General features: G+C 40.5%; 1 protein-coding gene across 2 annotated transcripts; it reads left to right on the top strand.

The window, feature by feature from the left end:
• Positions 1–763: 763 nt before the first annotated feature.
• Positions 764–10954, top strand: LOC118775695 (TPA-induced transmembrane protein-like). Of its 2 annotated transcripts, none has more exons than XM_036525731.1 (10): positions 764–873; positions 1356–1456; positions 3010–3090; positions 4030–4128; positions 6756–6903; positions 7052–7212; positions 8547–8617; positions 9210–9391; positions 9816–9856; positions 10248–10954. In XM_036525731.1, the coding sequence occupies exons 2-9, from the start codon at positions 1373–1375 to the stop codon at positions 9842–9844; spliced, it is 855 nt and encodes a 284-aa protein (XP_036381624.1). In that variant the 5' UTR covers positions 764–873; positions 1356–1372; the 3' UTR covers positions 9845–9856; positions 10248–10954. The 2 variants fall into 2 exon arrangements, with proteins under 2 accessions (XP_036381624.1, XP_036381623.1); XM_036525730.1 differs by having other exon boundaries at positions 9207–9391.
• Positions 10955–12947: the final 1993 nt, after the last annotated feature.

Below are 12947 nucleotides of genomic sequence, written 5' to 3'. Positions count from 1 at the left end.
TCAGCCAGGTAGAGGAGCTAATTAGCGAAATCACCTTGTTTAGTGAATGGCTAGAACAAATACATGGCAGGACTTTTACTTTCTGAAGCCGGGGTGTCCATCTCTGGTAACCACTGGAGGGCAGTCTTTAGCTGGCTGGAGTGAACCCACACATATCGTGCACAGGGGCGTTATAGATTTTTAGAGATTTTTCAGGACAACACTCTAGGGTGTAAACTGCTCATATAGTGATACAAGGAGTCTATATTGTGAAATTTTATTCTCAACAAAAATATATACAAGTATTAATAGAATGTTTTGTTGTAAAACATGTTTTTGTCCTAAAACGTACTGGTGTAAAATCTAATAAAAATAACAAAAGGGATTAAAATTATTTTAAGCAACTTCCATGTGCTTTGAACAGCACAAAGATGTTGCTTTGCGTCTTAAAGCTGTTCTCCCGCAAGCAATTTTTTGAAAACCTGTGCAACCAGTAATAAAAAAAAAGTCCTCGAATGGCTCCCTGTCATGAACAGGGGATCGAGAGAGGGTGTGATGAATTCTTGAGTGCTGACTGTTTGATGTGGGAAACCGTAACAAGCCACGCTGTTTGCCTGCTTTTCCAGGAAGGCAAAACAAGTGGTGGCACTACCACACTGAGACAGCAAAAAGTGCCAAACGAGTAATAGAAACAATTAAGACATGTGTCATGTACGTATCACCATAAAGGGTTTGCTAGCAAAATCCGTGGAGGTGTAGGCTTAATTGTAATCATGGCCTCATCTCTGGCGGATCTAAAATTAATGCTCTAGGCCTAGGGAGAAGAATTCGCTGCTGTTCAAAGAAGAACAAGTCAACAAATAGGCTACTATTTTTACCACATCGGTTTGCTAGGTAAATGTTTCGCAGGCATTATTATTTACCAATGCAACGCTGCCACACGTAGGTGATCAAAATGCACTGTAATATAATTGAATTCGTGGACCATGACTGAACATCAAGATTGTGTGATTTATGATAAATGTAGTAATTGTAAACTAGAAGTAATGAAGTTTTTGTTTTCAAAATTAAGAGATTCAAAGCTAGCCTTGACAGTAACTTTCATTTTCGACACGCATTGATTTCGCTCTCATTCCCAAAGTCTTTTAGTCTTGTAAGTGTCAACGCCAACGGTGGAGTCACCATCTTTCTGGAAGTGCCATAAAACGTGTCACCTGGACTGTAATTCAGATGATAAGCGGATGTAGCTACATTCCTTGAAATATTATGTGACAGACTTTGGGACGATCAACCCGAAAAGCGTAGATCATGGTTTAATTCTAACCAGCGATATTTTTCTCTCTTCCGGTTCGGTCATTCCCGGTCATTCACTCAAGAATCTTACTTGGAGAACATGAGTGACATGATTGAGTTCGAAGTTATTACAAGTACAGAACATAACTCTCAAGATGAAGGTGAACATTTCGCCAATACGCAGGTGAGTTCAAAGACGGCTCTCCTTTCCGTAACGTAAATTCGGCTTGCCATCATACCTCACTGCTATAGCTAAGATTCTTATTAATACTATGTAGCCTGTGGTGTTAGTTGAGAGTGATTATGATCAGGACCGTTTCTAGCTATTGAAAAGCTCTGGGACTAAGTTTGCCTGGGGCTTGTCTTTTTTTTTTTTTTTTTTTTTTTTGTTGAAGGGAGATCGGCATCGGTAGGTTGGGGAGGTTATATCTATCTTTATAATAAATAAATATTATCACACCTTGGGACGCTGCAAGTCAAGTTCCACTCTGTTACACAGTCTGTCTGTTGTTTTGCTATAAACCTGTCGAACGTAACTTTTTTAATGTTTTGAAAACGTGCGCACATAGATACGACTTTTTAGTGTAACATTTACAGTTGGAAAGCATTGTCTGTTTGAAAATGTAGGCTACTGTAATGATAACGAATCGTTCAAAAGTGTACTTACCTGTGTTCTTGCTCAAGGAGATCACCATGTTTAACTGGTATTAGTTTGGTGTTGGTGTGGTAAATGTCACATGCAGTTACACATAATTCTACGTAAATTTATTTCGAGGACTCTTGTTATGAACATTCGTGCATAAAACGATACTTCAATCACATACAATACTACTTATTCATTTTTAATGAAATGTGAACGTTTATTGCTCATTCTGTAGACGTCCATACTGTACTGTATAAGTTCAACAGCTTCAACATCCAACACAATGTCATCCAACACAGTAGACATTGTGTTGGATGATCATATGAAAATATTGTGAAATAGTACGTTGGAAATGTGAACTTATGATGTTACAATAGTACATGTCAAAACAATACATCTGGCAAAGACTCATTTCCCTAATTTATGGCGGTCATTAGAGTGACTAGTTAGGTTGAAATGAATATTGCCACAGTATTTCTGCCTGTTTTTCTGGTCTGTGTCACCTTGTTTGCTTGTTCAAACGGCATATATGATAGGATATATGATAGATATAAGACAGTGACATTTGTCCTCTATCTCATTTAGAATGCAACACAAACCAGGAATTAGTTACAATGGAAAAAGAACCCCTCTTTTTACAAACAAAAAAGAAAGATAGGCTGACTATTTTAATAAATTAATTGTGGTCTCTATACAAAAACTGGTATCAAAAAATACTTTGAACTTTCATCTCGGCTCTGTCATAGAGACAAAGATGTCTTTCCAAATGTTTTGTTCCTGTGGTATGCTGTGGCATCCAAGTGAGGTTCTTTCATCTTAAATGTATACGTCATGGAGTCTGCCAGCCTTGGAAAACCAAGGAGGACTTGGGTCTGTTGAGTCAGGAAATAAGTCATGCAGTTTAAGAAAACCCTCAAACCATTTCCTGGTGAAGGTCAACTAAAACTGTAAAAGAGACAATGACAAGAAAAAGGGGGGGGGGGGGGGGGGGGGTTATTCCAGCCTAGGGCTCACATGCACACCCAGTAGTGTTGCACGCTCTTTGTTCTGTTCTGCTGATGTGCAGTGGATGTGTCCTTGGTCCTGCATCACAGGTAACAGGCAGCAATACAGATCATTCAGCCAGAGATTCAAATGAAGCTGCTGAAGAGTGTCACCACCTGTTGCAGGAACAGGCAAGTACTCTTCCTCACTATCAGAACAAAAGTGTTTTGTGGGAAAGCAGTATTATTGTTATATTTAGACATGTATTAGGATAAATCTGTTTGAGATGGGGGGGGGGGGGGGGGGCTGTAAACACAATATGAACATATTTTCAGTACAGTGGGGTCTGTCTCATTTGTTGACACCATGGGGCACATAATTCTCATTTCAGTGCTTTCCCTCCAATACTGACCTGATGAAATATGATTACAAAAACATGATTTCCCACACAGTGGTAGGATTCAATTCAGACTTCTGTTTCTCAAGAAAATTCACTTTAAAAATTCACCCAAAATTAGCTTTGTGTGGGTTTGGTGAGTTTGTGAGGGATCCAGTGTAACTGTAAGTATGTTTTTGAAGACGGCATTGTCTGCTGTAGGTGGGTCTACCCTCCCCCATGTTGTTTCCAAAAACATAGTGCAAGTTCATGATGACAGACTGAAGAAAAGTTCAACCCAATAAACCCATTTAAAGTGCTAGCATTACCACTGTCACAAGCCTTTTAACCTGATGTCACATATCCCACCTACTTGCGGTTCAACAACACATTTACTAGACTTAGTATTTTCTTGTTGTGTCATAGCTTTTCCTGTTTTCCCAGCATACCCTCAGAGTAAGATCATAATACACGTCACATCTCTATAATTTTCTCATTTCACGAAACTCGTTGACAAGTTCCAGTAGACATGTGGTGTGATGCACAGTAGGGTGGGGGAGGGTCTGAGACTGTCGCTGCACCATCCTGTATCAGCGGTGTAGTGGTTAGTGTAGTGGTTTGCCAACAGATTTGTGTGTGAGTGCATATGTGCATACATGTGAGTATGTATATGTGTGTGTGTGTGTGTGTGTGTGGGGGGGGGGGGGGGGGGGGGTGTACGTGAGTGGAGCCTGATCTGTTAATGTGCCTGTAGGTTGTTGCGAGTAACAGGGGGCCACATTCCTGTGGAAGCGCTTCTGTCAACAGCCAGGACGCAGACACACGCGCAGGGAGCGACTGGGAGCACAGAGAGGTAAAGAGGTACTTTAGTGCAGCATTCATTGCTTTAGTGCAGCATTCATTTGTATGAACGACTTTGACTTACAGAAATGGCCGTTTTGCAGCTCAGGTCCTCTCATCTCATTCTTTTTATGCTCTGCCAAAAAAGGCAGAGAGTTTTATATTTTTTGGGTTGTCTTTCAGTGGTTCCATCACAGTGTGCTTTGTAGTGTGTAATGAAGCCAATTATACGTGGTATTGTGATGAAACCTCACACAAACACAATCCTTGCTGGTTCCCGGAACCCCATTCATTTCCAGGTCACAAGGTGAGGTCATCAAGTGGCCCATGGTAGCTTATTGAGTTTTACTGTCTTAGCCACTTCTGAATGTATTTTATTGAAATTTTCTACAAATGTGCTGCTCACTGTTCCCCAGAACCCGTTTGATCCCCGAGTTCAAAAATCCAAAATGTCACAGGAACTCCTGATAAAACCTTTACACATTTCTTCTTATATGTGCCTTTACAGTTGTCCTTCAGATAATGTTCCTGGATGCCCATTATGTATTGTAGAAATTTATGAAACAGTTTTGAAAATGTGTTACTTACAACTCCCATTTCCCCATAGTGCATTGATTGGATATTTAAGCAATATGTTCTAACTCACTGTCCTAGTCCCTAATTGTTATTTTTCATACAGGTGGGTATTTATCCCTAAGCAAGAGCTGCCTCGTTTTAAATATTTTCACGGTGACCAGGAGACCCACACTGAATCTTGTTTTTGTGTGATACCCAATAGAACAAAAGGGTGAACTACCTGGGTCAGGTTTAGCTGAATACAAGATTTATCAGTCATTTTTTAGCAGACACTCAAGATGTTTAGATCATTTTCTTTGTTTGATAAGGCTGGGAGAAAATATGTTGTGCATTTCTGTGCATGGTGTGGCATGACGACATTAGATCCTGGAACTGTGTGTAGTCCATAATCCATTGTGATTCATGCCATTGTCACTTGAGGGTTCCAGGCTAGAACCAAGCTGAAAAACAAATGCAGCAAATGCACAGATGGTCCTAAATAGAAACAGCTGCAGTGTTATGCAACATCATAACAAGCACAGCCTGCTTAGAGAACCAGTCATGATAACAGTAACACAAACATGCAAGATTCTAATTTGGAATACGCTCTAATGTGCATCCTCAGTCCTGACCAGTCTTAGGGAACATAAATTCAGTATGTTATTCAAATGTAGGGGGGATAAGTCATGTGTAAATTTCACCCGTTCTAACAGCAGTGTATTCTTCTGGAACAGAGGTGCTGCCTCTTGCAAAGTTGTAGCATCCCAGTGTTTATTTGAACTACCTAGAGCTCCAAACATGATCTAACACTGCTTTCCTGTTTTTCCCCCTTGTAAAAACAAGAATACAGTCCATGTGTTTGTTGTAAATGGAGGCTTGCAGGATTTCCAGAGCATGTAGAACAAAGGGAGGGGCTGTGGCTGACTGACATGCCAGTTACCCAGCTGGCACAAACACAGCATTAGGCAGACGGGTAGATTGTGCTTACTGGACCCACAGGTTCTGGAACATTCCATTGCCAGATCTTTGTGCCTTACCGCCCCGCCCCTTCTCTCAGTCGTGTTATTTTCCCATGTCCTTCAGGTCGCCTGAGACACCGCAGAATGCCCCCTCTCATCCTGTTCCTCTTTTTTTGTTTCATTTAAGTTTTTTTTTTTAAATTTTCTTCTGTGACATCAGCAGAATTTGCCCACTCACGGCATTTTAGTCTATCTGTTTGTCTCCATTTGGCCCTGTGTGCCAATCTCCTCTCATTGCTACTTCTGCTAAAGGAATCTGTAAAACCCACAGCACTGCCGGTCCTGTGTTTTGCAGTGCAGTCAGTGGTAACATGCGACATTGCTTCACAAACATCACAATCCAGGGCCAGCCCAAGCCTTTATGGGGCCCTAAGCAGAATTGATTTGTGGGCCCCCCGCCGCCTCGGCGCTGCCAATACTATTGACTATTGTCAATGCTTGATCATTCGCACACCTACTGTAAAGCTAACACACCCATTTTTGTATGATTACCATTGACATAATATAATATATCACAAAAAAATCATTTCAAGGGCTCTTGGGGGCCCTCTGGTGGCCACGGGGGCCCTAAGCAGGCGCTTAGTTTGCTTATGCTTTGGGCCAGCCCTGTCACAATCACTTAATCTTTGCAGTTCTGGTTATTGGCAACTGAATGAGACACCGGGTGTTTTGCCCTGTGAACTCATAGCATGTAGCTGGAGCATGCGTGTATGCACCAGTGCCCATAGATGTAAGCAGTACCTTTTCTGTCCTGATACCACAGATTTGCTATGTATTGACCAGATGGTCAAGCCTGTTTTTCTTTGCATAGAAAGTTCTGTCTTTACCATTGTTATAGCTACAAGTTTTCTGATGTGCTGGTTCACTGTGGACATTATTTGAAGGGGTGTGATCTAAATTTGAGCACTCATGGGTCAGTTAGCACTCATGGGTAGGAGGTGGCACCAGAACTTCCTGCTGCCAGAGGATGGAAGGAACACAGGGGCTGATTATCTGGCCATCATATAGATTATCTGTGGCAGTTCTTTGCAGTGGTGACTCTGAGGCGTGGTTCTGTTCTCCTCAGACTGGACCAGTGAGACGATGCAGGTGCAGTCATTGCCTTCCAGACCTGAACACAGTAGTCCTCTGGAGGATTAGACTATGGATGGTTGTTCTCCTGCTCTTTGTGGTAATCGCTACGGTCATCGTGCTGTCACTGGTCTTCTGCTCAGGTACTAACTATCTATATAGCATTTTATTGGAAAATGTGGTATTAAATATACAATTTGCATTTTCAATTAGTCCTGCTCTGTTGCTATATAAATGCTGTATATATACAATGTATCACAGTGCGGCTCAGTCTTCTCCCTTGCCTGATAGTGCCACACGATGATGAGGATGACAAGTTCGACCGCGAGTCCTTCACAGTACCTCGTTACTACAGTGGTACCCTCAGGCTGGTGAACCAGAACTTCACAGCAGAGCTGCTGTCCCTGAAATCCCCACAGAGCCAGGTCCTGTCGGGCCAGCTCGAAGTGAAGGTACGCTTCAGAACCCGTCAGTGCCGTTCAGTGCTGTCATTTAGACTATAGGTGTGCCTTTCATACCCAACTTCGTCAGGTGTACAGGTAAGGAGATGAACAAAAGGTTCATTAGTTCATTATTTTTTTATCCTGGCACCTCCACTGAATAATTGTGAATTCATGATTTTTTTTTTTTTTTACGTAGAATATTTCACTCCTGGAGGGATTTTTAAATAATTTTGTGGCGATAGGTTTTTCAGCAAAAGTGTCTTTTCTTATAAAGCTGTTTTACATGAATGTGGTAAATTAATTCATGAGTAAATATAGTGCCTTACAAAAGTATGCAGACCCTTGACAATTTCTCACAAAATAATGTTAGGTTTGCATCACACATAGTGCTTTGAATTTTGGCCAAAAAGCTCTATCTTGAGCTCATCTGACCATAAAATATTTTCCCACATCTTGGCTGGGTCACTCTCATGCGTTCTGGAAAAATCCGGACATGCTTTGACATAGTTTTTGTTGAGTAATTTCTTCTTTTTGCCACCCTCCCATACAGGTCAATTTTATGCTGAGCTCCTGATATTGTTGACTCGTGCACCTTTACTCTAAGCCACTGAACTCTGTTGGTCCTTCAGAGTGATTGCTGGCTGTTTTGAGGGATGGCATTTTCTAGGCAGTGCCTGGATGGTGTGATGCAGCCTTTACTTCCTGATTATTGATCCAACAGTACTCACTGGGATATCCAAACATTTGAATATTATTTTGTACCCTTTTCCTCATTTATTCATGTATATTACATTATCTTTCACACCATTCCTTCAGATTCACAGCCTCACCAATGATCATTAAACAGACTGGGGTTTTTATCCAGAAAATGTGACAGTTACTTTAACGGTTCACAGGGAGGGTAATGCAATTGTGTCCCCATTAAGGCAATTTTTTCATTTGTGTAAACTTAAAACTTTCAGAGCACAGGGGATGAACATTTATGCAAACAGCATATTTCAGCATATTTTTCTTAAAAATATTTTCATCATAAAACAAATGTCACCTTACAATAGTTTGTTTTGAGTTTCAGTGTTTTTAAAAAAATATCACACAGAACAAAATTGCAATGTATCATTTGTAAGTCAGTAAAAATTTGAGAATTGGTCAAGCATCTGCACACTTTTGCAAAGCACTGTACATGCATTTGTTAAATTAATATATGAGTCGATAGATGAAGCAGTCAAATGAATACTTCAGCAGATATGTGGAGACTCTCTGGATCTCCTCCCTGAGGCAGGCTATACTGGCCCACCCCTGTTGAAATGCTGAATCCCTCTTCCTTGTTCCTGGTCTTGCCGCAGCTGTCTGACCTCTTCAGCTCCTCTCCTGCTCTGGGACGGTACTTCTCTGCTGCTGGAATGTCTTCCTTCAGGTGAGGCTAATGCGCATCCCTTTCAGGCACTGCCTTTAGAAGCTTTCAGGTTTTGATTCTTAAATTTGGAGAGAGTGAGTGTGCATGTGTGGTCAGTATCACCCTTCGAGTAGCATTGGACAGCACTGTGGAGCAGTGGTAAGGACTTGTGATAGAAAGGTTGCTAGTTCGATTCTCAGGTGGAGTAGTTTTCTTCTGCCCTCATCCTTAAATTGCTAATTATGCAGCCCTATAAGTAGATGTTAATAGCTCTATATAACTGTCTACTGAGCACAAATAATGCAAATTGATATGATTCTTGTATATTATATTATTATAGTATAATATATATTATTCATGAAAATGTATTATCAATAATAGAGTGATTAATAAAGATTGAAATAAAATAGTTACCACTTTATAATTCATAATACATGTTAGATGTGTATTACGTGACAATACATGACTAATAATATTCATATATATTATTCATATATTCATAATATATAAATATAAAATCAAATGATTTCTATTACTAACTATCCCCAATAATGGTTATATAATTAATCAGATGAGTAATGTAAATAATAATAATATAACATTCCCGCAGCAGCAACGGCAGTGTGACTGCTTCTTATTGGCTGAAGTTTCTGATGCCCCAGGAGCACGCCCAGTTGGTGCGCTACACCCTGAGCCGAGAGATGGTGTACAGCGTGCTGCAACAACACCTGCATGACCAGGAGCCACGCCCCTGGGATCCCCTGTACATTGACCCCGTGTCTGTAGACCTGAAGGGTAAGGTGTCACTCACACACGCCTGAACACTCACACTGATGTCACATTCACATGCACAAATCACAATAACAAAACATTCTCACATGGTTTCTGGGTCAACCAGCACATCTCAGTTGGATTAAGTGTGGGGAAGAGTTCTTTTGAAAGAGTGAGAAGTTCTTTTGAAAAATGATTAGAAGTTAAATGTAATTATATAAACATATTTTAATATAATAAGGATAATTTATGTTTTTATAGAACAAGAATGTGTAATTGTGTTTTGAATTGATTCAAATGGACCATCAGGCCATAATTAACTTTTTCAATATATAGAATTGTTAGTTAATTCATGATCTGTATTTAGAAAATGATCAGCACTTTTTAAGGATACAAGGAAGGAAAAGTGCTGGATTCTGGTTGATTGACAGTTTGTATTTTCCTGCAGTTGGGTACAGTACACTTGAAGCTCAATGAAATGAACACTGGGTATGTATATCACCATTGTTCCTAAAGAATATAGACCTTTTGAAAGTGTACAGAAAATGCCTCAGGTTTTAGCTACCTGCTAATGCATCCAATTAGTATGTGTGCTTGTTTGTGTTTGTGTGTGTGTGTGTGTGTGTGTGTGTGTGTACTGGCTTCACATGCAGTATGTGTTCTCATCTCGCCCTGGGATAGTGGAATAGTGACTGTCACCAGCATTGTTTCCAACATTGTCACCCATTCATCAGTCCATTATCAGCTGCAGCCGATGGATGGGTGACAACATTGGAGCCTCTCTCTTCCTCAAGATAAGGCAGTTACTGATAATGGACTAATGGATGAATAACATAAAGCGTTTTTTACATGCAAGGCATCTTTTTCTTTTCCCTCACAGCAAACAAGACCATCCCAAGACCTGATGGAGGGCTCATTCCAGAAGTCCTTTCCCTGCACAGCTGCGAATCAGAGGGGTCCCAAAATCAGACAGGCGTGGGTGGCCTTGTCTCATGAGGATGACGTGTTGCAAGAGTAAAGGGGGCAGTGCCATCCACCCTAAAATACGAGTTCTGAATCTGCCTCTCCCTGAATGACTGTTCTGCCCAGTTCAGCATGTTCTATACTGCTCCGGGGGTGTGGATGAACAGTCACAGAGCAGAGGGAGCAGCCCAGAGGAACAGTCATTTGGCCTGGAGGCAGCGGTCTGGCGTTAAACTTATTCCTCACGTTTCTGGATCTTTATGGGTCCAGGTACAGTTGGAGAACAGCATGCCGTTAGGTGCTGCTCCGAAGGACTCTGTAGACAGTTACTTACACAGAGACAGATAATTGTTTGAAAAGGGAAAGAAGTGACATATATTTATTTTTTAAGACACTAAAGGTCTAAAATAAAATGAAAATTCACTGTGGGTTCAACCCTGCAGAAGACACCTTGTGCTGCCGCACGGTCCTCAATACAGGATATTGCACTTAGACCGACATTTTTAACATGGCATTATGTTGATTGGCCACTAGATGGCAAGTATGCTTCATTGTATCCCAAGCCATAGGCCACTGATTCTCAATCCTACTCCTGGGGCCCCCCTGCTCCGCACGTTTTCCATCTTTCCCTGCTCTACCTACCTGACCGAACTCATCAGTGGCACTTTTGATTAGCCGAACACACCTGATTTAATAAAGAGCATGTTAATTATTTCAATCAGGTGTGCTTGGAGCAAGCATAGAAGATATGCAGGACAGGGGGGCTCCAGGAGTAGGATTGAGAAACAGTGCGGCATAGGAGATTGACTTTACTTGATCAGCACTGCAGTCATGATGCCATTTTGTGTTTGGTTGCTGATCTTCTGTAACTGCATCAACCTGGATCAGGTGCCATTATTTTTTATGAATTTACACAGTAGTAGCAGCGTTGTTGCTCAAATTACATGCCAGACCAGGCTAAAAGAGCTTGGTAAACAATATCTTCAACTGTACATTCAGAATTATGAATTAAATTAAGTTAGATGTGGTGGTGTCCTTGAGGTGACACTAAGAAAAAATAGACTCTTTTCATTAAATATTTTTAGGACTGCTCATAGGACTGCTAATTAGCTTCATTAGCGTATCTCAGACATATTCAGTACAGAAGCATATCTCAAAACTCCTGTCAATAGAATTTTATATTAGGGCTCAGAATTACAAAGCATCATGTGCCCTTTCAAAATTTCTTGACTATTGTGATTCCTTAAAAAAAATGATAATACGCAGATAATGAGTGTCCTAGTATCTCTTTGTTGGTCTGACAGCTTTCGGAACAGCTTCCCATGTGAGCCCCAAAGTACCTTTTGTGTTAGCCTTTATCCTAAATGTTGAGTGCCACATACTGTGAGTTTACATGATCATGTGATGTATGGTGACATACATCATTTTCACACAATTGGGGACCTCTAAAACAGGCTATGTCTCGCTTTTTGTAATGTCACTTTTTATGGTCTCTCCTGGTGAATTACAGCCCAGATGCCATTAATTTATGTCTTTTCTTTTTTCATTTCATTTCAATCTCTAAATATTCCACCTGTGTTTAACTGCCAGAATGAAGTAATTTCATCCTTGGACAAGTCATTGAGTTGAGTCATTTTTTTAAGGAAGAACTTCTTACATAAAAAGTACATGTCGGTGTACACAGCATATTGCAAAACAATCAATGATACTGGTGTCTAACACTATAATAAATATATTTGTTAAAAGTATAAAAAAAGACCTTCACATGTTGGGGCTGATTGTGTCTCTTGTCCATGAATATGACTTGGAATTGCCAGTGACAATCTCTGCTGAGTCCTATCCAACTGAAGTGCTAAGGCATCCCTTATGATTAGAGGGATTAGAGTTGTGTAAGGAATGAAACTCTTAACTTCATGTCAGTGTTAACCAAGGTCACTGATACAGCACACTTTAAGGAAGGTTAACCCAGCAGGGGGGTTCCAAAACAATGGTTACAGACACAGAACATTATTTAGACATTTTCTGTAAAATTGAAGAAAACATTTCTCTTGTCACCTATTTCCAGAAGTGTATCTGTATCATTTTTGCAAAGGGTTGGGGAACATTTATCATTTACTCCCAAGTCTCAGTTGTTATTTAATTAATTAGTTTATTTAATTGCTTCTGGAAATAGCACTGTAAAGCTCTCTGTGGTAAAGTAATTGAAATGGATGCTATAGCATATACAAAGTTGACATAATAGTTGAATATTCCTTGCTGCATTTATGCACTGCACTTAAATGATGATCTGTCCCTCGATTTGCACAAGGTCATCATTTTGTAGCCCCAGTTTGGCTTGCTGAAGTTACTGGCAAATGGATCCTCTCTTTTTAGACTTACACATATGGAGCCAGATAGGGGGACAGAGTGAAGAGAGGTGGTCTCGGCAACAGTGCAGTTCAGTTCAAAGCTTCGCTGTTTAGGTAGCCATGAGATCCAGTATCTCAGTTGAGATTGAGTTTGGTGTGTGTGTGTGTGTGTTTTTGTGTATGCATGTGTGTGCGTGTGTGTATATGTACCTGGAGGGCGTTCCTGGTGTTTATGTTGTTTTGTTATTGTTTGTTACTGTTGTAAATAT

The sequence above is a fragment of the Megalops cyprinoides genome, chromosome 3 (genome assembly GCF_013368585.1).
Source record: "Megalops cyprinoides isolate fMegCyp1 chromosome 3, fMegCyp1.pri, whole genome shotgun sequence".
Lineage (NCBI taxonomy): Eukaryota > Metazoa > Chordata > Actinopteri > Elopiformes > Megalopidae > Megalops > Megalops cyprinoides.
Note: the sequence above shows the minus strand (reverse complement) of the source record. Positions and strands in the feature narration are given on the sequence as shown.